This window comes from Rhinopithecus roxellana, chromosome 1, assembly GCF_007565055.1.
Source record: "Rhinopithecus roxellana isolate Shanxi Qingling chromosome 1, ASM756505v1, whole genome shotgun sequence".
NCBI classification, from domain to species: Eukaryota; Metazoa; Chordata; class Mammalia; order Primates; family Cercopithecidae; genus Rhinopithecus; species Rhinopithecus roxellana.
The window spans coordinates 126,304,697-126,331,875 of NC_044549.1; the positions used below are offsets into that span (position 1 = coordinate 126,304,697).

At 47.9% G+C, this 27,179-nt stretch overlaps 2 protein-coding genes across 9 annotated transcripts in view; one reads left to right on the forward strand and one right to left on the reverse strand.

Annotated features, from left to right (window-relative positions):
- The first annotated feature begins 612 nt into the window (after positions 1–612).
- The window catches only part of ATP2B4 (ATPase plasma membrane Ca2+ transporting 4), a 108,673-nt gene continuing 82,106 nt past the window's right edge, over positions 613–27,179 (forward strand). For 3 of the 8 annotated variants that reach the window (XM_010352876.2, XM_010352877.2, XM_010352871.2), the window contains exon 1: positions 613–1,033. The gene's annotated coding sequence lies outside the window, so the exon portion shown is untranslated. Of the gene's footprint in view, positions 1,034–1,552; positions 1,873–27,179 lie in introns of those variants that run through there. The other 5 variants (XM_030930593.1, XM_030930586.1, XM_030930624.1 and 2 more) reach the window with 3 other exon arrangements.
- Positions 1,858–27,179, reverse strand: part of LOC104653806 — a 28,052-nt gene continuing 2,730 nt past the window's right edge. The window contains 3 exon segments of the mRNA XM_030937761.1: positions 1,858–2,308; positions 2,969–3,345; positions 8,172–8,258. Of these exon segments, the coding sequence (XP_030793621.1) occupies positions 1,967–2,308; positions 2,969–3,345; positions 8,172–8,258 (806 nt within the window). The 3' untranslated portion in view covers positions 1,858–1,966.

Consider the following 27,179-nt stretch of genomic DNA (forward strand, 5'->3'; position numbering starts at 1 on the left):
AGCAGGACTCAAAAGTAGGCAGCTATTTTCATGCACTGTCAGTATACCTCTGGTGGGTACAGGGGCAAGAGGGAACAAAATGTGACCTGTATATAAGGTGTCGGGGAGGAGGTGTGTGTGTGTGTGTATGCGTTTACAAAACAATTTATTCTCCTTCTCCAAGGAACCCCCATTCAGACAGGAGCAGGAAGGTGGGAGGGGACATACAAGTGTCCACAGACACCTTGGGTTTCTGGGTCCTGGATGTAAGTGAGTAAGGGGTTGAGTTGAGAGGCCCGTAGGAGCTGCAGGAAGCCAACCGCCTGCTGAAGCTTCCTTTTTTTTCCCCCTCCGCCCAGCAACCGTTGAATACCGCCACCCACATCCACTCCCCACCTCCACCCTCACCCCTCCTCCACCCCTACTCAGCTTTCTATTCAACAAGTGAGAGCAAGGGTGGGGAAGAAAGCCGACAGGGGAGAGGATTTCTTCCCTTTCTTTCCCCATTCCCCCTTAAGACGAACCAGGAAGCAACCGCAGGAATCGGGCCACCTTAACAGTAGAGTAATGGTTTGGCCTCATGCCAAGTCCCACCTCTGTTCCAGCTCCTGCTCCTCCCCTCTCTCTTCCCGCACTGCTTGGGGAGAGCTGGTGAGCCAGTCTGGCCCGAGTTAGCTAGAGCTGTTGCCATGACAAGCATTTTCTTAAGAAAGCTCTGCTGTTGAGATTGTCCAACGCTGGGGGCTGGGAGGGGGGCACGAACTTCCTGGGGAACCATCCTCTGAAGAGAGCAAGATCAGAGACACCCGTCTAGCTCTCCTGCACCCTTTTTCTTTCAGGAACCTGAGAGGTCCTTCCCATTGGAAGGGCAGGGGGAGGAGACCCAGCCCACTCCCCGGCCTTAGCCGGAGAGGCAAGAGAGCAAAGCCAGCGTCTCCAGCTTGGTTGCCACACTGGGGAGTCTGGTGGGTGGTCACCCCACCCAACCCCCATCCATGGAAACCCAGAGGGAGAGTCCCGCTTGGAGAAACCTGGATCTTTGCTAGAAAGAGAGGTAGGCTTGCAGAGAATGAATTGACTTGTGATTTGCAAACTTTGTTTCTTTCTTTTCTCTCAGTGGCTTCCAAAACTCCCCAATTTTCCTCTTTCTAGCATATTTCATGCGACTGGGTTTGGAGGATTTTTAAAAATATGTGTGTGTGCACAGATTTTTCAAATACTGTTTTCTGAGAAACTGTATAGTCGAATAAGTGATTTATTTCTCTTTTCCTAGTTCTTGTCATTCCTGGGCTATGGGGTAGGGGAATGGAGGGACTCTTTTTGACATCAAAATTGAGCTCTTGGAAAAAACATTTATCTCCCCTCCCTCAACCCATTCCATTCCTGCCCTCCCCTTCCCCCTTGGCTTGGGAATGAGACGCAGGATGGAAAACTGTTGCAAAAATATTTTCCGTGTCTGTTCCCTTTCTCAAAAGCCCAAAAGAGAGATGGAAAAAAAAAGGAACCAAAGAAATCTTCAGCAGGAAAGGGGGGCTGCAGCGGGAACTAGGAGAGGGGCACTTTGGGGCCATGGGGTAGAGGTGGGCCGGGAGAAGTTGGGAGGAGTGGGGAAAGGAGAGTGCACAAATTCAATTTCTTTAGCTTTGCAGAGAAACCTCAGCAGTTTATCTGTGCTGCTTGCAAAACATCCTCAGACTTTCACATCTATAATTAGCTGTGGAAAAAGCTGGGAGTTCCCTCGTACCGCTGTTGTTTGAGAGTGTGTGAGCGTCCAGAACCAACTGTATGAGTGTCTCCGAGGGCACCGCCCCACACATCTCTGGTCCCAAAGGGGAGGAAGGAGAAGGGTGAATTGAAAAGTTTCCGATTTCAAGGCTGGAGACTGTGGGGCTGGTGAGTGTTTGGCAGATGGGGTGGGCCACAGGCATCTGTGGAAGGGTCCCTGAGCGTCTTGGGTCACTTCCTTGGTTTGCTGAAGAGCTAGGAATTAAGACTGGGATTGTCCTTCCTGCTCTCCCTTCTCTCTTTCTCTTACATACTTGGTTCGCTCTTGGTAGAGGGGGCTGCTGGCATCCTTCCCCGAGTCCAGTCTGGCCTCATACACTCCACCTCCCTGAGGGTACCCGCTGCTCTTCTCCAACTGGGTGTGGAGGGTGCAGGAGTGGCAGCCACATCTTGGGAGGGAAGTGGGCACTCTGCTGGCCAGAGGCACCTCCCTCCTGGGCATTCCTGCCGGACTTACAATAACTTGCAGACATGATGCCGGCGCCTGCTGGCCAGCCAGGGGGAATGTCAGATGAAGAAATAGGCCGACACTCAACTGAGGCCCCTGTGGAGAGGGGAAAAGAGTTGGGGAGGGAAGGGAAACAAAATCCCATTCTGTAGTGCTCCCTCCTCTGGGTGAGGAGTGTGGCAGGGAGTCTAGAGACCCTCACCCTACTCCTTAAGCCCCTCCCCAAGCTGCCCTGTCTCCAGGGCTTCTCATTGGACGCCCTCCTGTGCCCCCTTCACTCTGGGCCCTCTACCTGGAGGAGGGAGACCAGGCTTATTCCAGGCTGGGCCAGGTCCAGGAAAGGAGCCTGGGGGTGAGGAGGGGCTGGGCCAGGAGCGTTTATGAAGAAGGGGACTGAAAGAGGCCTCCTAGCCCATGAGCTGAGTTACCCTCCTTGGCTGAGGGTGGTGGCTTGGGGAGCAGACTCTGGGAGGGGCAGGAAGGATGGTGGCAGCTTGGTAAGGCGTGTTCTGGAAGGTGGGCCCTAAACCCTGAAGCAGACAGATCTGTGGGAATCAGGCTGGGGGAGAGGAAACACCTGCCTTCAGCCCCAGGGCTTGGAGGAGTGGTAAAGGCTACAGCTGAGAAACTGGGGGAGAAGGAAGCAAAACACTTAGAGGAGAGCTCATCTCGGGGCTGAGGAAGCAACAGGAACCGATTTTCATTTTGAAGTGTTAATTGATCTGACTGCACCCCATTGGCTAGACTCTTCCCTACCTGTATTCTGGTCGATAAGGGAATGAGGCCTTCCCCAGTGGGCAGGGACCCCAAGACAGAATCAATGCCCGTGTCCTGGAGGGAGGGGATCCATTTCTTTGCTCCTTCTCGGGAGTCCCATCCTCCCTGCCACCATCTTGCTGAGGTGCAACCCCGAAAATCACGCCGCTTCCGCCGCGGCCTCCCATCGTGGGGGCCCAGAGTGTCACTGTTCCTGCAGCCGGCCTTCCTATTTTCAGTAATCTGATTAGGGGTCGATGTTGACGGGCTCAGGGACTGCTTCTCCGTGAGGTCGTTATTTAGCGCGCACTGGGTTGCCTGCTCCCGCGGCTTTGAGCCTGGGGTCGCGGCCAAAGGGGGGAATCGGCTCCCGCAGTCTCAGCCCTTCCCCCGGGGCTCGGGGCGGGATCGACTGCGCAACCCCGCGGCCCCTCTGCTTTCCGCGGCCTCTGCGACCCCGCCCAGTCAGCCTCTCCGCTGCTGGGCTCCACCCTCCCGGCCTCTGCCGTAGTCTGAGAACTCCGTGGAGAATGCGAACTGAGCTGCCAACGGAGGCTTCCTGCCTCCCAGGTCGTGCCGAGCCTCAGACCCTTCTCCCTTCCATTTACCACCAAGTCTCTGGATTGAAGGTCAAGTCAAAGGAGCACAGCCCGTCTTACCCCTGGGACTCCCAGCGCCCAGCACAGAGCCTGGGACGTTAAAGCGCTGGGTCAACGCGCATTGAGAGAAGTACGGGCAGTTTGGGGGGCCCTGGAATCAGCCTGATGCCAGCGAGTTCCTAACCCGCCTTCTGGCCTCCAGTTTCCCTTCTGCACAGTGGAAAGCCTGCTCTCCACGGTAGAGGTGACAGGGCGTGGCTAGCCAGATTTGTCACATTGCTGTGGTCTTTGTCAGAAGAAAATCAAAATGAGAGGACCCAGTTAGGGGCAGAAGGAGAGCGGTTAGAATTTGCCGAAGGTGTGGGTGCTGGAAGAGGTAAGGTGGTGTGTAGGGGCTGGACGTCCTGGGCCAGGATATCGGGAGGCTTTACTCTTCCCCACTCCCACTGACCCGAGGTCCTGAGAGGAACAGGGGCTGGACTGCTCCCTGCTACCTGTCAGCAGGTCAAGACTTCCACTGCAAACTGCCTCTTATTCAAGAATTTAGCTTCTCTCCAAAACTCCGAAACCCCGATGGGCACTTTTCTCTCTCTCTCTCTTTTTTTTTTTTTTCAATGCTCCTGGCCTTGGACCCAGCACCCAAAGACGTGGATCAGCCCTGCCCACTAGGACAGAGCATTGCAGACCCACTAAACCTTGGAGAGAGGAAAGGATCTTGTTCATTCTTAGTCCCCAGAATGACCAAGACAAACCCCGTTAGCCACACCCCTAAAAAACTGTTTGATTTAGGTTAGATTAGCTCCAAACTCCAAGGTTAGATTAGCAATCTGACTTTGAAGGGGAACACCCCACCCAGAGTCTTAACTATCCTTCTCTGGAAGGATTCTTCAGGCAATCTGAATTCTTCCAGGCTCCCTACCCAGTCCAGCTCCCTGCTTCTTAGATAAGCATTGATTCCTGTCATCCCAGTCGGTATTTCGTGGGTAGGGCTGAGAAGGAAAGAACGATGAGAAAAGCAAGGCCTCTGCCTTGTCAGACTGGGATGACAACCTTTCTCCACTCATTTCCCCTTTTCTGTAGGTCATAGGATTAGAGCAGGCCCTGGGGCTGGAGTCCAAAATGCTTGTGTGGAATGTTTTGCCCTTGGCTTCCTCTGCCAGTATCTCTCTTTGTGTCCTCTTTCCTCTTCCCCTTGTGTGAGCCATTCTTGTTCCACTGACTTATTTCCTCTGCACATGTTAAAACAGAAATGACAGGGACTTTCTATTTCTGCCTCTACCTTAAGCCAGTCCTCTGTGTTCAGCCTACAGGAACTTGGATTGAGGAGGGAAACCAGGCAGGATCTAGTGAGAACCAGAGCCAAGGGCCCCAGGTCAGAGAAGAGGCTGTTGAGAGGCAGTCTGTGTGTGAAGGGATAGTGGAGAGGCCAAAGGAAAGAAAAGGATTGAGAACATAGGTGCCAAGGGGCAGAGCCCCCATTTCTACCTTTCCTCACCCCAGTTCCTGACTGCCTGAGATCCTCAGCCTCATCACTCACCTCTGCTCTAGTTTCCCAAGTTGCATGCACAAAGCCCTGGGACAATGAACTGGGATGGGATTAATAAGACCCCTTTCCTCTTGCCTTTCTGCCACTTCACTTGGGGTGTGGCAAAGGGAGTTTGGAGCAGTGTGTTTATTGGTAGGAAGGTCAAGGACTCTCAGCTAGGTTTAAGGAAAGTCTTAGCTTAGAACACCTCATAGCAAGGTCTACCTAGGTTGCATAATCAATGCCAGGAGTACAAACCAGTAGTACACCCTCAATGGAGAGGAAGTTAGCAGTATCTAACAAAGCTACATACACATTTACCCAGCAACCCTACTTCTAGGAATTTATCCAGAAGATGCTCATTGACAAATATGAAAAGATACGTACAAGGTGATTTTTTTTTTTTTTTTTTTGAGACAGAGTCTCGCTCTGTCGTCCAGGCTGGAGTGCAGTGGCGCGATCTTGGCTCACTTCAAGCTCCACCTTCCCAGTTCAAGCAATTCTGTCTCAGCCTCGTGAGTAGTTGGGATTACAAGTGCACGCCACCACACCAGCCAATTTTTTTATTTTAGTAGAGATGGGATTTCACCGTGTTGCCCAGGCTGGTCTCAAACTGCTGAGCTCAGGTAGTCCACCTGCCTCAGCTTCCCAAAGTGCTGGGATTATAGGCGTGAGCCACCAAGACCAGCCACAAGGTGTTTTTTAAAGGCATATTTACAATAGGAAATCATTGGAAACTATCCAAATGCCCATTCTTAAGAAAATGGTTGAACAAACAATGGTACATCCATACAATAGAATACTAGGCAGCCAAAAAAAAAAAAAAAAAGAATGACTAGGAGCCCTGTGAACTTACATGACATGGTTGTTAGGATATATTATTAAGTGAAAAAACCAAGACATAGTACAGTATATAGTATGCCACCTTTGGGATAAGAAAGCAGGAGAAGTAAGAAGTTTTTTTTTTTTCTTTTTTTTTTGAGATGGAGCCTGTCGCCCAGGCTGGAGTGGGGTGGCGGGATCTCGGCTCATTGCAAGCTCCGCCTGCCGGGTTCACGCCATTCTCCTGCCTCAGCTTCCCAAGTAGCTGGGACTACAGGCACCCGCCACCACACCTGGCTAATTTTTTGTATTTTTAGTAGAGACGGGGTTTCACTGTGTTAGCCAGGATGGTCTTGATCTCCTGACCTCATAATCCACCCACCTCGGCCTCCCAAAGTGCTGGGATTACAGGCTTGAGCCACCACGCCCGGCCTAATTCAAGTACTTTTTAAGCTTAAAACCCTGATTCTATATTCTTTGTGGAATTCATATTTTAAGTAAGAAAAAAAAAAACTACAAAGAAATCTTGACTTTTACTTTGTAGACATGTTATTGGTTGTAGTATTTGTGTCATAAATTGGAAACTATGTTTTGTTTATTGTATGATAGATGAAATGAGTAACTATGGTGATATTTCTGGAAATCAGGGTCTCACTATGGAAAAAGAGAGATATAAGTATGGAACCAGGGAAGGGGAAAAAGAATCTTGTGGGGTTTTTTGTATATCTTGTGGGTCTGTCCACTGAAAGGACTGTGGACAGGAACACACCTAGTACCTGGATTTTTATTTCTAAGTACAACTTCCCACGGGGGAGGTTGTAAGGAACAGTGCTCCCTGAAGAAATGACTAATTCCAAGTCTGAGACCAGGAAAGTATAAGTGAACTATGTTGTGCCAGAAACTAGAGCGTGCTCATGTCATGACATGTTGGCACAGGAGCTGGCTTAAGGGGTCTCCCGCCACCTCTACAAAATAAAAAATTAGCTGGGCATGGTGGCTGTGCGCCTGTCTGTAGTCCTAGCTACTCAGCAGGCTGAGGCAGGAGGATAACTTGAACCCAACAGGTCGAGATTGCAGTGAGCTGTGATCATGACACTGTACTCCAGCCTGGTTGTCAGAGTGAGACCCTGTCTCAAAAAAAAAAAAAAAAAAAGATGAAACTAAGTATAAGTAAAGGGTCTGCAGTTGTTTATTGTGCTATTTTTTTTCAACCTTTCAGGTTTGAAATTTTTCCAAACACTTAGCCAGAGAGAGAAGTCCATGCCAGAGGCACTCCTAGATTCCTGGTTTCTTCTCACCTTATCTGCAAAACTCCTGATCAATAGGAGTGTCTTTTCTAAGCTCTTGAGTGCTGCAAGTCCCCATCCACACAGAGGGATCTTCTGAGAAAGTAAGGTCCCTTAGGAAGCCTTCCTTCCCACCCTCACTGCTCCCTACCCACAGCCTCTTCTGTCCAGACAGGAGCAGCTGTGCCCTGATGGGTGGGCCACAAAGGGAGGCAGGATGACAGGCATCCTCCCACCATGCCATGCGGCCAGCTGAGGGAACCTGGGGACTGAGGGCTTCCAGAGTCACCCACCTAACTTTTGAGGAGGGCGGTCCCAGGCTGTAAGAGAAGAAATTGACCAAACAGCCCAGAGATTGTTGCTGACCAACCTTTAGCATCCCTTAGAATTCTCTAATTAGGTGATTCTGAAAGAAACCAGCAAGCAGGCCGGGCGCGGTGGCTCAAGCCTGTAATCCCAGCACTTTGGGAGGCCGAGACGGGCGGATCACGAGGTCAGGAGATCGAGACCATCCTGGCTAACACGGTGAAACCCCATCTCTACTAAAAAATACAAAAAACTAGCCGGGCGAGGTGGCGGGTGTCTGTAGTCCCAGCTACTCGGGAGGCTGAGGCAGGAGAATGGCGTAAACCCGGGAGGCGGAGCTTGCAGTGAGCTGAGATCCGGCCACTGCACTCCAGCCTGGGCTACAGAGCCAGACTCCGTCTCAAAAAAAAAAAAAAAAAAAAAAAAGAAACCAGCAAGCAGTGCCTGCCCAGAGCCTTCATGCCTGAGCTAAGCAAGGCCTTCTAGGCAATCCCTTGGCAAGGACAGCACACCTGACTGTCCTGTCATTGACCCAAATCATTGTGCTACCCACCGCCACCTCCCCATCCTGATCCTCGCTCTGGAGAGAGATTGAGTTTCCAGGATGGCTTCTCTCTCTTTTTCTCTCCCTCTCTTCTCCTGGAAACCCTGGGGCTAGGCCCTACATGACTCAGGGCTCTTTTTACGTAGGCTTATGTAGGCGAGGGCTATTAATCCTTTAGTCAATTCCCCTTCTGTGTTGGTGAGGGAGCCTGAAAGAGCGGGAGCCAGGAAGTTGGAAGGGGGCAGACAGGGAGGAGTTTGTTCTAGTGGGCTGCCAGGCTTGCCAGAAGAGCACGGGACTGGGAGTCAGAAAACTGGTAATCTGGACTCTTGTCTGCTGTGTAACCTTGATTGAAGCAGGGGATATCTCTGAGCCTTCATCAACTGCACTGTTACATGAAACCAAGTTTGAACATACAGACATTCCTGATTCAAGACCCTCCTCTTCTATAGAAGACAAAGGAGTAAAACTCTCAATGCCCAAACCAAACTCTTTTATCAAAGATAGAATCTAGCACAATGTAACAACTTGCAGACAAGTCCCACCCTTCTGCCCAGGATGACCAGGGGAAAAAAGGCCAAAAAGCATATGTCTTTGGACTGCCACCATTGAGGTTTGGGAGTAGAACAGGTTCTAAGATTTCCCACCTCCACCTGCCGGGAACTTCAATTAGGAAGTACCTTCCAAGGCCATAATTCTGCTATGTCCTAGGCCAGAAACTAAGGAATATTAGCTAGAGGTAGAGAAATTCAAACTTTCACAAAGTTTCCTAGGGCACATAATCCCTCAAAAGTTATTAGACTGAACCATATGAAAATGCCAATATACAACCGCTTTTGACCTACAAAGGCAATTCATGTAGCTCACCTACAATATTATTCAACGTTGGAATAATGTCAGTGGGATTGTAGTCAGTGTTGTGAGCTGGAGAGATTAGGTTTTCATGTGAACTGTGGGTTGGATTAGAAATTTGGGCAAAGTCGCCAGCTGCTAGGCCAGCTTACCCTCCTTGCCAATCCAGACTTTCAGCCCTAGAGGTAGACATGTTGGCAGAGCCCTTGTTTGGACTCTGCCTGAGATTCTAGCATTAGCCTTCCTGGCAACTGGCCAGGGAAACTGCCCAAGGTAGAGAGGAATGTATCATCCATCTATAGTCCGCTATTCTTGTGTCCCGAATGCCCTGCTTCCTATCTTGGGAGCTGAAGATGGAGGAAAATTTAAGAAAGGAGGAAATAGGAAATACTGGCCCTATTCGTCCTCTGTCTAGGGGGATACAAGAGCGGGAACACACACTTGAAATCTCATCTGGCATAGGGACACATGACCTAGTGATGGCTGGTAGCTGCTAATAGGATGGCTGGGGGCTGAAGGGGTGTTAGTAGGAATGGGGAGACTAGAATTTGGCAGGGCTCAACTGGAAATTATTCATGGAGGAGGTGACTGCCAAACAGGATTTTAAAGAGAAAGAATAGATGTGATGGAGGAGAGGAGGGGAGACGGGGAGGAAGGGGCATGCTGCTGCATCCCAACTGAGGACACTTGGAGCATCCTGGAGAATCGGTCTGGCAGGTAAGGGAGGCTGTCTGATCCCACTCGCTGGAAGGCCTCCAGCCTTTGTCTGAGCCAGCGCCGGTACCGTGGGCAGGATGGCATCTGGCAGTAGCAGCCTGCCGCCTGTCTGCTCTCCTGGCACTCATGGACCATTAGGATGATTTTTTGATGTTTCCTCCCTGCCATCCATGTTACAGCCTTCTTTGTGGGGAGCACTCATACGACATCTGTTAGGATGCAAGGATAGGCACAGCAAGCATCCATTCCAGGGGCTTTCTGACCTTGTACAGGGGAGGGCGGTCACCAGGCTTTGGGCTGGTCACCAGTCTCATTTTATTGAGACAGAGCATTTGAGATGGACAGAGAACTGGAACCTCGAGACTTGCCCAAAGACGCTGGGTTAGTTTGAGGCAGAGCTGGGGATACAGCCCAATTCTCCCCACTCCAAGAGTGGACCCTCGACCCCATCACTGCAACACTGTGTGACCAGATCAACACCAAACTTCCCTGGTACCCAACGTCTCTACCCACATGGCAGGGAGAACTATCCCTGTCCCTCCAAGGATGGTGTGAGGTCATGTGCTAGGAGCAATTTGGAAGACAAATTCTAGAAACCATAAAGGTGCTGGTGGCCTGATTGTTATTGTTGCTGTTATTATTAACAATTAAGGTCGTTAGCACTGCAGAAAATGCAAAGAAGAATTTGGCACTGCCCGCATCACCGTGCAGCTCCTAACGGTCCCTCCACAGCTCCTCCTTGCACACTGGGCCTTGAGCTGAGAGAGGCAGGGTAATTGAGAGGGGAGGCAGAAGTCCTGGAAAGAGGTGGGTAGAGACCTCCTCCTGCCAGGGTATTCTTGGCCCTACCCTTTCCTCAGGGTGTGGCTCCTCCAAAAGGTCAGAGGAAGTGCAGAGGGGAAGCAGTATTAACTCCATCCTTCCTTAGCAGCTGATTAAGTCAGGTTGGCGGCTGATCTCTGATTTGGGGTCTAAGAGTCAAGAGGGCGGGGTCACCATAATGTGACAGCCCAGGCTGATTTGATTGCCAGAGCCAATCTGTCATTCGTTTGCTTTTTCACTTACCCATTTATTTATCCAACAGACATGAAGTGAGCGCAGACCATATGCCAAGCACTATGTTAAGGGTTTGGGAAGAAGTGGTATCCAGGAGGCAAAGGAAGGGCTAAGCAGCACTGACCTTAAGCTCAGGGATGACTGTCCCGAGCCTAGGAACTCACAGCAAGCCCTGCTTGTTGGTAGTGCTCCAGGGAATTTGCATTTGTTTCCCTGGAGAGCACATTTAACCCTTGACTTCAGGGAGGTAAGATCTAGACCTGACACACAACTGAGCTGGGAGGGGCTTTAGATATAGTTGCAGGGCAGCCCCTGGTGTTAGCAGTGAGACCATGGCCTGAATGGTAAAGGGCTTGCGCTTGTCCTTTGCTAAAGAAAGCCTTCTCCTGGACTGGGGCACGGTGACGAAGCTGGGTGTGGGGCCAGCCTGGTTTATTCAGCCGCTCCATTGGCCTCCTGGTGTTACCTGACTTTACCATCTCCTGCTTATACGTGGAGCCTCTGCCGCTGATGGGGTGGAGATATTCTGTTGCTGGGATGCCCAGAGGAATCCAAATGGTACTGAGAAATAAAACAATACCTCTCCAGAGAAGCCCTCCAGTTTCTTCTCCAGTCTTTACCTCTCATTTCAGCCTCTTAATCCCTATTTTCAGAGGCAATGTGGTATAAAGGATAAAGGAGTGGATTTAGCTTCAATTGGTACATGCTGTACACATCTGCACCTAGCCTGAGTTTTGCCCTCTTTTTTTTTTTTTTTTTTTTTGAGATGGAGTCTTGCTCTGTCGCCCAGGCTGGAGTGCAGTGGCACGATCTCGGCTCACTGCAAGCTCCGCCTCCAGGGTTCACACCATTCTCCTGCTTCAGCCTCCCGAGTAGCTGGGACTACAGGCGCCCGCCGCCACGCCTGGCTAATTTTTGTGCACTTTTAGTAGAGATGGGGTTTCACCGTGTTAGCCAGGATGGTCTCGGTCTCCTGACCTTGTGATCCACCCGCCTCGGCCTCCCAAAGTGCTGGGATTACAGGCGTGAGCCACCGCGGCCAGCCGAGTTTTGCCCTCTTTAAAGTTTGTATAATATCACCTTTCGGGCCGGGCGCGGTGGCTCAAGCCTGTAATCCCAGCACTTTGGGAGGCCGAGGCGGGCGGATCACGAGGTCAGGAGATCGAGACCATCCTGGCTAACACGGTGAAACCCCGTCTCTACTAAAAATACAAAAAACTAGCCAGGCGAGGTAGCGGGCGCCTGTAGTCCCAGCTACTCTGGAGGCTGAGGCAGGAGAATGGCGTGAACCCGGGAGGCGGAGCTTGCAGTGAGCTGAGATCCGGCCACTGCACTCCAGCCCGGGCGACAGAGCAAGACTCCGTCTCAAAAAAAAAAAAACAAAAAAAACAAAAACAAAAAAAAACAAATAATATCACCTTTCGTTATGTACCCCATAGAGTGTTATGACAGACAAATAAGGTATTGTAGGTAAAAGCATCCCATTAACATTAAAGTGCTAGATATACGTAAAGCTTATTATTCCAGTGACCCCCCTCTTCCTATTCCCCTTCTCCATCTCAGTTCCTTCTCTTGACTGCCCAACCCCTTGACCCCACTCCCCAGAACATCCTCCTGTTCTCTGTGTGCTCCCACTCCTGCTCTCACTGCATCCTCCCTCCTTGCCTAGATCAAGACCTAAAACAACGCTTGTTGCATCTTTTTTTGAGACAGGGTCTCACTCGCGTCGCCCAGGCTGGAGTACAGCGGTGCAGTCATGGCTCACTGCAACCTTGACTTCCTGGGGTCAGGTGATTCTCCCACTTCAGCTTCCCTTGTAACTGGGACTACAGGTGCATGCCACCATGCCCAGCTTATGTATATATATATTTTTTGTATTTTTAGTAGAGATGGGGTTTCACTATGTTGCCCAGACTGGTCTCAAACTCCTGGTCTCAAGCAATCTGCCCACCTTGGCCTCCCAGAGTGCTGGGATTAGAGGTGTGAGCCACTGCACCCAGCTCTTGTCACATCTTAAATAACTATGACAATGGTAGAAGTAATCATGTGAGCTAACATTTATTATTTATTTGATAGGTATTAAACTTGAATCATCTCATTTAATATTCTCAGCGAACAGTGAGGTCGATACTAGCATTGTCTTCATTTTCCACATTGATAAAGATGTTCATAAACCATAAGGCTAAGATGCACCCTTAGTTTAGCCCATTTATAGATTTCCTCTTTCCATGGCTGAGTGACTGACTGGTTGTCAGGAACATGGGGAGTTTCAACAGCATTTATTGAATGTCGACTAAATGCCAGATGCTTCCAAATTATGTCACAACAACCACCTTCTGAGACAGGTACAGGCTTTGTCTTGGAGATCATCTGGTTGTGAGAACAGAAGCCTACTCAAAGCAGCAAAAGTAAAAGGGAGCTTTATGAGAACATTACGGGGAAATAGCACAGAACTTAGGTGTAGGAAGTGTAGCCCCTCTGTGGGCCACGCCTACATCCTGGAGCTGTAGCACTCTCTTCTTCACAGATGGGCTCCTGCTGTTTCACCCACAAGCACAGGACCCGTTGCGGGTGAACCAGGCAGTAGGTTCCATCTCTCAGCCCATGTGGCCTTCCCGCTTAGCTCTCCAAAGTAAATTAACTCGGTCTCTCAGTCCAAACGCCAACAGATGCTGATTCCAGCTTAGATCTGATGTCCACTGCACTCCAGTGATCTGTGGCTTGTGGCAGGGGAGGGAGACTAATCAGGCCTATCTTTTCCATTAGGTCTAGGCGTGGGAGCAGACATTTCTAGAGGGAAAATTCACTGGCCTTAGGTTGATTCAAACCCAACTACGTTGTTCAGCACACCAGACTCTCTCTAGGATATCTTGAAGATAATGCTCTGGTTGAAGCCCTTAAATAACAGGGCATGCGAGTTGTCCCAGAATCTGTGGATTCAGCTGGGACTGGAAAAATAGTATTAACCATTTTTGAACCCTGCTCTGTGCCAGGCAATTAACATGCATTATCTGTAATCCTTACAACACTCCTACAACATGCTATGGTTCCCATTTTACAGATAAGAAAGCTAACACTCAGTGAGTTAAATAGCTTGCCCAGAGATCATCTGGCTCATTAGGGTTGGGGCTGATATCTGACCCAGGCCTGACACCAAAGCTCATGGCCTTTCTAATACACAAAGAAAGGTTATTTACTCTCCTGGAAGATATGCTCCATGAGAGCAAGGATATTCGTCTTGCTCATTGATATATCCCAAGTGCCTAGAACAGTATTTGGCACATAGTAAGTACTCAATAAAAAAATCATCGAGTGGATTTTGCTTTGGTAACTTTTGTACTCCTAGGCTTCCCAATGTCAGAGGGAAAAAGGACTCAGACAGTGGGCCACTGAGACCAGCAGGGTAACCCTCTGGGTATGCTTCTGGTCCCTAACCCCCACAGCCTACTATGTTTTGTTTGTTTTTGTTTTTGTTTTTGTTTTTAGAGACAGGATTTCACTTTGTTGCCCAGGCTGGAGTGTAGTGGTGTCATCATGGCTCACCGTAGCCTCCAACTCCTAGGCTCAAGGGATCCTCCCAACTCAGCCTCCTGAGTAGCTGGGACTACAGGTGTGCATCACCATACCCAGCTAATTAAAAAAAATTTTTTTTTAGGAATGGGTCTTGCTATGTTGCTCAAGCTGGTCTCAAATTTCTGGGCTCAAGCAATCCACCTGCCTCTGCCTCTCAAAGTGCTGGGATTACAGGCATGAATCACTGCACCTGGCCTCACAGTCTAATCTGATGGGGGACATTAGGAGCAATATAAAAAGTCTGAAAGAAAGTATGACCCTGGATTTATCTGTTTTCTGTTTGTATATCTCACCTAAGCCATTTAGCCCTGTAAGAGGAACAGTTGAAAAGAGATTTCCTTAACACTGGAAAATCCATTTACTGGGACTAGGAAACAGGATGCTGAGGTCCTATATTGATAGAGAAAAGAATGCAAATTTCCACTGGGTTTTCCGCCCTAGGGGTCAGAGCTTACCAAATGCTGAATCCATTCCTGTTCCTTTCTGTATAACAATGCTCTGTGTCCTAACTCACCCAACTGGCCTTCCAATCCCAGCAGGTGGTGTTATATAAAAGTGCAGATTTGAGGGAGTGTGATGGAACTGGGTTCAAGTCTGGCCGGCCAGCTATGTGACCATGGACAAATTATTTAGGCTCTCACACTCAATTTCTTCTGGAAAATGTGAACACACACAAATGAAGAGTGATACATGTTCTGAGTGCCTGGCTCGCTACATGAGCCAGGGTAGTCATTGAATTTTAATTTTTCCTCTTTTGTCCCTCCATTTCTCCCTTCCTTTTCCATGGAGTCTGGCACCAGCCTGCCCACCTGCTCCCTGCTAACCTTTGGACTCAGTATATTTATAAAAGGGTCATAGCCCATTGTCTCCCAGTAACAAAAGGCCCAGAGGCCTCAGCCTCCTGCAACTCTCCATCAAAGGGCTGACCAGGGGCCCCATCATTTCCATGAGACAGGTTACCCTCTTGGTGCCAGCTCTAGGGCTTTACTTGATATTTGAGCAAGAAGAGTCCTGGTGAAATAAGGCAGAGTGGAGGGTGGACAGCTGCAACCACCTCACCTTGTTTATTATTGCCCTGCGTTCCTCCCCTAGGAGTAGATGCTGTAGAAGTCAATGCTGGGAAATCTCTTGTTGATGGAGGGAGTCAGACTGGGTGACAACACTACTTGTTCTTGTAGAAGCTGTAGCCCAAGGGTGCTGTCACTATTTGGTCACCCAGATCAACTGTCAGCTGCACTGGAATTGAGCTGCCCCTGGATAAACAGGCAAGAGAGTCTCAGACTGGAATCTCCCTGCTTTTCCCAGCACACACCCACACAGAGACTTTAGCTGGCAAGAAGTGGCAGCTTGGCCAAGATAATGCGTGAACCTGGCTGGAAGTTGCTTGGCATTAAGTGCAGTTCTTGCTCCTGCTTCCTATAGATCACTTAAGTGCTCCAGGCTCTCTTGGAACAGGGAGAATTCTCTGGTCCCCTCCCAGTTTCTCAGGGATAGCATCCAATGATGGGAGATGGTTTCAGAGGCAGTGACTTACAGACAAGGGTGTGAATATTAGCTGAGAGTTCATGTGAACAGGCTTATGGCAGCATGGTTTCTGAGATGCAGCGACTTGTTGGTTTTGGCTGCAGCATTTTCACCGAGCCCACTCACCAGCCTGCAAGCTACTTAAAAGGAGAGTGATGCTTTAGTCATTCCTATATACTCAGTGTTTAGCACAGTCCTTGGCTCATAGAATGAGGATCAGTCAAGAATGGATGGATGGGCCGGGCATGGTGGCTCATGCCTATAATCTCAGCACTTTGAAAGGCCGAGGAGGGTGGATCACCTAACGTCAGGGGTTCGAGACCAGCTTGGCCAACATGATGAAAACCCATCTCTACTAAAAGTACAAAAATCAGCCAGATGTTGTGGCATGTGCCTATAGTCTCAGCTACTCAGGAGGCTGAGGCAAGAGAATTGCTTGAACCCTGCAGGCAGAGGTTGCAGTAAGCCAAGATCGTGCCATGGCACTCCAGCCTGGGCAGCAGAGCAAGACTCCATCTTAAAAAGGAAAAAAAAAAAAAAAGAATGGTTGGATGGATGGATGGATGGATGGATATAAAGAAATAGAAAATTGTCTCTAAACAAATAGACCACGGTGAACTTTACCTTCTTCCTTCCCAGGGCCGCCTTCCCTGCTCAAAACCTCATCATCTCATGCCTGAACAATTGCAAAGGTTTCTTAATGACAGGCAGGGTGGTTCTAGAGAAGTAAGTTTCAGACTGGAAATTGGGAGACCTGGAATTTGAGCCACTTAAGTTGTTCTATCACTTTTGAAAAATCACTGAACCTTTCTGGGCTTCAATTTGTTGAGATGTAAAATGAATAGTTTGGGCTAAATGTACTTCTAGGATGTTTCAACTCTAACATTCTCTGCTTCCTCCCACCCAAACAATGCTGCAGATTAATTATAGTTGGGTACCAACATTTAAAAGTAAGATCTCACTGCTGTCTTGCTCAGCTGGGCTTCGGTGACAGAGACTGGGGACATCTTCCTAGGAAGTTGGTGACTAGAATGTGGAAAGAAACAATGGCCAGTTCCCCAGGAGACTTGGCTTAAGGAACTGGTCTCCTAGAATTATTGAGCCCTTGTCTAAGGAAGTTCCACCTTTCGCTCTCCCTCTTCAAACTCATGCTGGAAGCTTGTGAGGCTCCCTGCAGCCCCACTCTGTGTGACTATATGTGGCCACTATGCCAAGGTGGCGAGGAGATCTGGACACCATTTGGCATCCTAGTAATGGTGGTGATTCTCTTTTTACTTCTTTCTGGTGTCCAGCGTCCTCTAGTGTCACTGGCACAAAACAGGTCAGGCTATTGGAAGGCCACACTACTTAAGAACAATGTCAGAAGATCCAGGCTCCCAGTTATATTCAGATTAGTGAAGTGCACCTTCTCCTAACTTACTCAGCTTGTGTCCTGCACCTAGTGCTATAAGCAGTTGTGTTTCAGAGCTCCCCAGGCTGGCCAAATCCATAGTTCCAATCCCCAAAGTCCCTTGTCTAAATGCAGTCTAAATTCTGCCCCAGTTTAACCTAGGGCTGTTTCTGACTCAGCCCCTGTCATCCTGCCTGGGCCCTAGGCAACACTGCCTCTCTAACGCCCTAGCTAGACACAGCATTCCTGCTTACCCAACCCACAGACTCTCCCTACTTTCTGGGTTACATGCTTTTCTTCTGCTTGTTGCTTTATAGCTCAGTCCATTATACTGTGATCTAATCTAGCTAGTTTCGTGAGTTTTTGTTTGTTTGTTTTTTCATTTAAAAAGCATCTATGTTTTCTTTCATCAACTTTGCATTCATCACAGTCATCACTCCTCATTCAAAACCCTTCCCACCTTATATTCCCCTTTCTTTCTTTCTTTCTTTCTTTTTTTTTTTTTCTGGAGATGGAGTCTCACTCTGTCACCCAGGCTGGAGTGCAGTGGTGCAATCTCGGCTCACTGCAACTCCGCCTCCTGAGTTCAAGTGATTTTTCTGCCTCAGCCTCCCAAGTAGCTGGAATTACAAGCACCTGCCACTGTGCCTGGCTAATTTTTGTATTTTTAGTAGCAACAGGGTTTCACCATCTTAGTCAGGATGGTCTTGAACTCCTGACCTTGTGATCCATCTGCCTCAGCCTCCCAAATTGCTGGGATTATAGGCGTGAGCCACTGCACCCAGCCGTGTATTCCCTTTTCATAGGAACGTTGACATAGTTAAACCCCTACCTTATTGTATGATCATTCTTGTTTCAGTCACTTTTAGAGACACCACATCTCCAGGAAGGCTTTTGTTTTCTTGGTGTCCTTTAATCCAAATGGCAATTTTTTAGCCAAGTGGTTATTTTTTAAGAACATTTACTTCTTTTCCTGAGTATAAAAGTAATATGTAAAAAGGATCTCACACATACTGAGCACTTACTATATTTCAGGCACCAAAACACATGCTAAAACTGCATGACCTCATTCCCTCCTCATGACAATCCTAATAAGGAAGGAGTCATTCTTATCTTCCCTTTCAAATAAAGAAACTAAGGCTCAGAGAGATAAAATACTTTTATCCAAGTTCCCACAATTACCAAGTGGTGGATGTGGAATTCAAACCATGGCTCTCAAACTTCAGAGTCCAAGGGTATGGTGGCATGTGCCTGTAATCCAGCACTTTGGGAGGCTGAGGCAGAAGAATTGCTTGAGTCCAGGAGTTTGAATCCATATTGGGTGATATAACGAGACCCTATCTCTAAAAAATTTTAAAAAATAAAAGTAAAAAAAGACTCAACCAGGTGCGGTGGCTCCCGCCTGTAATCCCAGCACCTTAGTAGGCCAAGGCGGGTGGATCATCTGAGGTCAGGTGTTCAAGACCAGCCTGGTTAACGTGATGAAACTCCATCTCTACTAAAAGTACAAAAATTAGCTGGGCGTGGTGACAGGTGCCTGTAATCCCAGCTACTTGGGAGGCTGAGGCAGGAGAATCACTTGAACCTGGGAGGGGGAGGTTGCAGTTAGCCAAGATTGTGCCACTGCACTTCAGCCTGGCAACAGAGCGAGACTCCATCTCAAAAAAAATAAATAAAAATAAAAAAAGATTCTGAGCTATGCACTGCCTCTACACAGGATCATCCTAGAAAGTGTGGAATATTCAGAAATACATGAAGAGAAAACTAAAACTTTCACAAGTTCAGACATAACTGCTAACATTTTGGTGTAGTCTCTTTTAGTCTTTTATATACGCGGGTGAGTATATACATTTTTTAAACGAAATTGGGAACACATTGCATAATAAGATTTTGATTTAATTTTTTTTCCTACCTGATACTAGATCATGAGCATTTTCCCACATCATAAAGAACTGGTCACAAGTCAGCCCCAAACATAGTCCAGTGGAATCCAATGACAGCAGGCAACCAGAGGCAAAGTGTCTGTGGTTTTAGAAGGGAAGTAAAGAAGCTGAAGGACCGGGCACGGTGGCTCATGCCTGTAATCCCAGCACTTTGGGAGGCTGAGGCTTGAGGCCGGGGTTTTAAGACCAGCCTGGGCAACTTAGTGAGACTCCATCACTTAAAAAAATAAAAAATAAAAAAATTAGGCAGGTGTGGTGATGCACACCTGTAGTCCCAGCTACTCAGGAGACTGAGGTGGGAGGATCCCTTGAGTCCAGGGCTTTGAGGCTGCAGCGAGCTCTGATTGCACCACTGCACTCCAGCCTGGGCGACAGAGCAAGAGCTTCTCTCTAAAGAAACAGAAAACAAACAAAAAAAACAAATGGCTGGACACAGTGGCTCACGTCTATAATCCCAACACTTTGGGAGGCAAAGCGGGAGACTTGATCCCAAGAGTTCGAGACCAGCCTGGGCAACCTAGACAGACCCCATCTCTACAAAATGTGTGAAAATTAGCTGAGCATAGTAGTGCATGTCTGTGGTCTCAGCTACTCGGGAGGCTGAGGTGGGAGGCTTGCTTGAGTCCAGGAGGTTGAGGCTGCAGAGAGCCAAGATTGTGCGTCTGCACTCCAGCGTACGCAACAGAGGAAGACTCTGTCCCAAAAAATTTAAATATATGAATAAATGATTAGGGGGAAAAAAGTGCTGATGGCCATAGCCTTTGCTTTGGAAGATGACCACCTGGAGCCAGCCTGGGTGGTGCACAGGGTCTGATCCTGGGATGAGAAATCAGAGAGGGGAGAAGGCTTGGAACTCTTGGGTCGCCTTTGGGAAGTACCTTCCTCTATGTGTCTGGATCGCACATGAAGGTGTGAGAAGATGGGCAGGCCAACTTGTGTTTGAAGTGGGAGTCAAAATGTAAAGTGGCTTTTACGCAGGCTCAGCTAAAGGCCAGGCTTCTAGAATAAGATGTGGAACACCCTAAATAAAGCCCCCTATAAACGTGTGAGTGGGATTACTCATTCATGGTGGAGAGGCTGGCTCCTCCTGGTGGTTTGGGTTCTCATGCTGGCCTGTGATTGGAGAGACCCATAAAGATTTCCTGCCTTCATTCTCTTAAATGTATATGTGTGAAAGAGAAGCTAAGTATATTTTATCTGCAGCTATATTTTTAAAGAAAAGAAGCATTAAAAAAAAAATCTAAGAATAGAGCAAGAAGGGGCAGAGAGAAAGAAAGATCTGGAGGCTGTCACCAGCCAAAAGATAATTAGCAACCGTGGGGCTGGGGACAAAGAAAATGTCTAGTGTCTGTGATGGGACACTAGATGGGAAAGTCTCTGTGCTTGTGGTGGGCCACTCGACACCCCTTGGCAGTTAGGCAGCTTTGGAGTGACAGCCCGAGGTGCCAGCCTCTTGGAGGTTGTACAGCTGACTGCTACAAGTTCAAGAGTGATAAAGAGTCCTGGTGGCCTCCAATGACAGTTACAGGCTGGTCCAAGGCACCTGTTCGGTGCAGGATCCAGGGCCAGGACATGGAGTCTTGGGTTCACCCATGAGCTGGTACCACCTTTTGCCATATGACTCTGGGGAAGCCTTGGGCTACTCTGTGCTCACAGTTTGTCCCCCGGCCCATACCAAGGTTTCACCCCTCCTTTCATACCCACCTTCCTCCTACCTGGGCATCTTAAGGACAGAGATGAGAAAAACGGAGGGAGATGCTTTGGGTTTCCATTATGAATATAGAGAGTTTTTCATCATTACATTGGTTATCTCAGAACCTCAGGGGTAACCAATGTAATGCAACACATGGGAAGGAAACGGGGTATTATTGTTGAACATGCCACTTAACTGCTGCAGCCTTTTCACTCTTCTTAAAATATCAGATAATATCCTCTTGAATACCTTGCAGGGTATACCTTGCAGGGTAAGGTAAGTGACAAGAATCACTTGAGATAATGGATGTGAAAGTGCTTTGTATACCATGGAGTACCTACAAATATACAGATTCGTATTTTTGGAGATTGTTGCATGGGAAAGTCCTTCCTTAATCCCCTGAGGTTGGAGAGACCATTCATTTCTCCAGCTCCTATAAAATTTGAGTCCTCTTTCTTGAGTAGGGTGGCTTCTCTCCATGCTGTAGAGTGGGAGAGTTCCAGCAAATGTGAATGATGTGTTCAAAGTGGGCGAAAAATCTTGGAATCTTGGGGCATTAAAAAGAATTCCTTAATTTATTTCCACTCTTGACCAAGCCAGTAGCTAACAGTGTCACCTTAACCTCTTAACCTCTGAGCGAGTCACTTAACCTCTGAGCCTTACTTGTCTCGTTCATCATTTGTTTGTATCCACAAATTATAGTTATGATAATCTAAGGAGAGAGGATGGAATCTAAATGGAAGTGCTTTGAAAAGTTCAAAGTGCTGCACTTTAGGGTGGGCATGGTGGTTCACACCTATAATCCCAGTTCTTTGGGAGACTGAGGATAGCTTGAGCCCAGGAGTAACATGGGGGAAACCCCATCTCTACCAAAACCAAACCAAACCAAACCAAAACAAAATTAGCCAGGCATGGCTGTGCATACCTGTAGTCCCAGATACTCAGGAGGCTGAGGTGGGAGGATTACTGAGCCCAGGAAGATTGAGGCTGCAGTGAGCCTTGATCATGCCACTGCACTCCAGCCTGGGAAACAGAGACCCTGACTAAAGAACAAACACAAAACAAAACAAAAAAAGTGCTGTACTTTACAGACCAGAAAAATTGAGGTCACGGAAACTCCACAGTTCCCACTCATACCCAGCTAGGCAAGTCACACTCTCCACTCTGGGGCCCACGGTCCCCATATGCTAAGTGGGGTGTGTTCCAAGTTACCTCCCCTTCTTCCAGAGCTGCGGCGCACTAATGAGAACTCTCACTTGTAGACGCTGTAATAGCCTGCGTTGAAGCATCTCAGATTTACCCCAGCCTTCCCTTCCACGGTGATGAAAACAGAGTGGCTTTCACGCATACATCCGAGAACCAGCCCAGTTTTTGCCCTTGTCCTCTGACATAATGCATGCATTGATCAATAGACATTTATTAAGCATGCCTGCCCCGTAAAGCTTGGAGCGAGGCCCTGTTCCCCTGTGTTTTGGCAGCTCAAGGACGGGAGCTCCCGGGGAAGCTGTGCTGAGAAGTCGGCTGAGCCACTGAAGCCACAAGGTTTGGTTTCAGGGAGGCCAGGTGAGGGGCGGGGTGAGAACTGGGAGGATTCCCCAGTTGTGTTTCCCAGGGTGTGGTGTGGTGTGGTGGGGGACAGGACGAGGGTCCCCCGGGAGGGAGAGAGGTGCTTGGCTGGCTGGGTCGAGTGAGTGAGTCATCGGCCCCCTCTGAGCAATCGCTGCTGCCCGGGTGGAGTCGGCCCGCCTTATTTGGCGCTTCTGTGCTGAGCCAGGCCTCCAGGGCTAAGGCGTTTGTTTCCCCAGCTGCTCCCCGGGCCGCGCTGGGAGCCAGCTGAGCCTGGCGCCTGCGGCTGAGTCGCTCCGCTCAGAGGGCGGTGGAGCTGCAGGTCCGAACTCGGCCGGCCCGGGGCGAGGGCGGGCGGGGAGCGGGACTGGCTGGGGCGAGCGACGGCGGCAAGGCTGCCGCACCCCCGGAACTCGCTGGTGCGAGGCTCCGCGTGCGGGCCACGGAGGTCCTGCACGGGGCAGCTCCCAGGCCTCCTGTCCCTAGAGCAGTAAATGCAGATCAGCACCTCTGCCCTTCACTGTACTCTCATCCCCCTCCTCCCTCTACCACCACCAAAAAGCCAAAATTTTTAAGTTGATTGATATTTTTTTATTAGGCTAATAAAATCAGATGCAGTATATTGACTATGTTTTTTTTGTTTTGTGTTGTGTTGTGTTTTTGTAGAGATGTGGTCTCACTGTGTTGCCCAGGTTACTCTCTTAATTCCTGGGCTCCAGTGATCCTCCTGCCTTAGCGTCCCAAAGTGCTGGCATTACAGGCATGAGCCACTGTGCCTGGCCTTGACTGTGTTGTTAAATGGCTATTTTAGACCATGAAATTGTCAACAAAAGTTCTTATTTAAAAGAGTCTTGATACCTTTAGGTGGTTCCATGGCTGTCTTTGATCATACAAGTTAAAAAAGGTTGCTGGTAAAAATAGGAACCTTTTTTTTTTTTTCTTCTCTCTCTCTGTCTCTGCCTTTCATTTCTAGTTCTATCTCTTGTTTATTTCTCAGGTGCACAAAATTGGATGAAAAATCTATAGTTCATGACACTTTCTTGACTGGTTTATGCATGCCTCTCTTTTTCTACTTATTTATATATGCTATTAATGTTTTTTCTTAACGTAATGAACACACTTGAACCCACCACACAAAAATGAGATCACTACCATTTATTTGCATCCACCTATGAGCCCTTCCTATCCTATCCCCCACCTCATCACCCATCCCAACCACTGCCTTGTGCTATAATGTTGTATTTACCATTCTCTTGATAAACATATGTATGCCTAAAGAAACATATTATTTGTACTTGCTTTATATGCTTCATCTAAAAAATATACTAGCTGGGCACACACCTGCAGTCCCAGCTACTCAGGAGGCTGAGGCAAGAAAATCACTTGAGTCCAGGAGTTCGAGGCTGCAGTGAGCTTTGATTAAACCACTGCACTACAGCCTGGGTGACAGAGTGAGCCTGTATCTAAATATATGAACACACAGCTAGGCACGGTGGCTCATGCCTGTAATCCCAGCACTTTGAAATGCCGAGGCAGGGGGATCACCTGAGGTCAGGAGTTCGAGACCAGCTTGGCCAACATGGTGAAACCCCATCTCTACTAAAAATAAAAAAATTAGCCGAACATGGTGACAGGACGCCTGTAGTTCTAGCTACTCAGGAGGCTGAGGCAGGAGAATCGCTTGAACCTGGGAGGCGGAGGTTGCAGTGAGCCGAGATCATGTCACTGCACTCCAGCCTGAGTGACGGAGCGAGACTCTGTCTCAAAACAAAAAAATGGGCAAAACAAAATCCTTTACAGACAAACAACAACAGAAGTTTCTACCAACAGACTCCTCCACTAAAGCAACTTCTTTTTTTTTTTTTTTTTTTTTTTTTTGGACACAGAGTCTCACTCTGTCCCCCAAGCTGGAGTACAGTGGCACAATCTCAGCTCACTGCAGCCTCCATTTCCTAGGTTCAAGCGATTCTCCTGCCTCAGCCTCCCAAGTAGTTGAAATTACAGGCATGCGCCTTCACACCCAGCTAATTTTTTTTTGTATGTTTAGTAGAGACGGGGTTTCACCATGCTGGCCAGGCTAGTCTTGAACTCCTGACCTCAAGTGATCCTCCCACCTCGGCCTCCCAAAGTGCTGGGATTACAGGCATGAGCCACTGTGCCAGGCCTACTAAAGCAACTTCTAAAAGAAATAATTCAAAAGAAGAAAAATTATAGGCATACCTTATTTTATTGCACTTCAGACACTGCCTTTTTTTTTTTTTTAATTATTAAACAAATTGAAGGTTTGTGGCAACCCTGTGTTGAGCAAGTCTATTAACACCATTTTACCATCAGCGTGTGCTCATTTCATGTCTCTGTGTCACATCTTGGTAATTCTCATGATGTTTCAAAGTTTTTCATTATTATTATATGTGTTGTGATGGTTTGTGATCAGTGACTTTTTTGGTGTTACTAATATAATTGTTTTGGGGTGCTACAAATGGTGCCCATATAAGGCAGCAAACTTAATCAACAAATATGTATGTTCTGACTGCCTCACTGACCAGCTGTTCTTTACCTCTCTCTTTCTCCTGTAGACTCCCTATTCCCTAAGACACAACAATATTGAAAGTAGGCCAGTTAATAACCCTACAATGGCCTCTAAGTGTTTATGTGAAAGAAAGAGTCACAGGTCTCTCACTATAAATCAAAAGCTAGAAATGATTAGGCCTACTGAGGAAGTCATGTTGAAAGCTGAGATAGGCCCAAAACTAGGCCTCTTGTGCCAGTTAGCCAAGTTGTAAATAAAGGAAAATGTTCTTGAAGGAAATTAAAAGTGCTACTCCAGTTAACACACAAGTAATAAGAAAGCAAAACAGCTTTATTTGCTGACAGGAAGAAACTTCAAGTGGTCTGCTTAGAAGATCAAACCAGCCACAACTTTCTCTTAAGTTGAAGCCTAATCCAAGGCAAGATCCTAAATCTCTTCAATGTTGTGAAGGTTGACAGAGGGGAGGAAGCTGCAGAAGAAAAGTTAGAAGCTAGCAGAGCTTGGTTCTTGAGGTTTTACGAGAGAAGCTGTCTCCACAACATAAAGGTGAAGCAGCAAGTGCTGAAATAGAAACCACAGCAAGTTAGTCGGAAGATCCGGCTAAGATAATTGGTGACAGTGGCTATGCTAAATAACAGATTTTAATGTAGATAAAACAGCCTTCTCTTGGAAAAAGATCTAGGACTTTCATAGCTAGAGAGGAGAAGTCAATGCCTGGCTTCAAAGTTTCAAAGAACAAGCTGACTTTCTCATTAGGGGCCAGTGCAGCTGGTGACTTCAAGTTAAAGTCAATGTTTACCATTCTGAAAATCCTAGGGTCTTTATTTATTTAATTGTTTACCATTCTGAAAATCCTAGGGTCTTTATTTATTTTCCACCCCTCCAGGTTCAAATGATTCTTCTGCCTTAGCCTCCTGACTAGCTGGGATTACAGTCAGCTGCCACCACGCCCTGCTAACTTTTATATTTTTAGTAGAGACGGGTTTCACCATATTGGCCAGGCTAGTTTCAAACTCCTGACCTCAAGTGATCCGCCCTCCTCGCCCTCACAAAGTGTTGGGATTACAGATGTGAGCCACTGCACCAGGCCTCTAGGGCCTTTAATAATTATGCTAAATCTATTCTGCCTGTGGTCTATCAGAGAAACAACAAAGCTTGGATGACAGCTCCTCATCTATTTACAGCATGGTTTACTGTATATATATATATATATATATATATATTTTTTTTTTTTTTTTTTTTTGAGACAGAGTTTCAATCTTGTTGCCCAGGCTGGAGTGCAATTGTGCGGTCTCACTGCTCACTGCTCACTGCTACCTCTGCCTCCCAGGTTCAAGCAATTCTCCTGTCTCAGCCTCCCAAGTAGCTGAGATTACAGGCGCCTGCCACCATGCCTGGCTAATTTTTGTGTTTTTAATAAAGACAGGGTTACATCATATTGGTCAGGCTGGTCTCAAACTCCTGATCTCATGTGATCCGCCCACCTCAGCCTTCCAAAGTGTTGGGATTACAGGCGTGAGCCACCGTGCCTGGCCAGTTTACCGAATATTTTAAGCCCACTGTTGAAACCTACTCCTTTCAAAGTACTACTGCTCATTGACAATGCACCTGTTCACCCAAGAGCTCTGATGGAGACATACAAGGAGATGAATGTTGTTTTCATGCTTGCTAACACAAAATCTGTTCTGCAGCTCATGGAACAAGGAACAAATTTGACTTTCAAGTCTTATCATTTAAGAAATATATTTTGTAAAGCTATAGCTGCCATAGACAATGATTCCTCTGATGGATCTGGGCAAAATGAATTGAAAACCTCTGGAAAGAATCCACCATTCTAGATGCCATTAAGAACATTCAAGGGCTGGGAATGGTGGCTCATGCCTGTAATCGTAGCATTTTGGGAGGCTGAGGCAGGAGGATCACTTGAGCCTAGGAGTTTCAGACCAGCCTGGCAACACAGGGAGACCCTGTCTCTACAAAAAGTGAAAAAATTAGTCAGGCATGGTGGTGTTCTCTTGTGCTCTCAGTTACTCAGGAGGCTGAAGTGAGAGGATTGTTTGGACCTGAGAGGTTGAGGCTGCAGTGAGCCATGATTGTGCCACTGCACTTCAGCCTGGGTGACAGAGTGATACCTTGTCTGGAAAAAAAAAAAAAAAAAAAAAGGAAAGAAACAGAATGTTCACGATTCATGGAGGAAGTCAAAATATCAACATTAACAGGAGTTTGGAAGACGTTGATTCCAACCCTCATGGCTGACTTGGAGGGGTTCAGGATTTCAGTGGAGG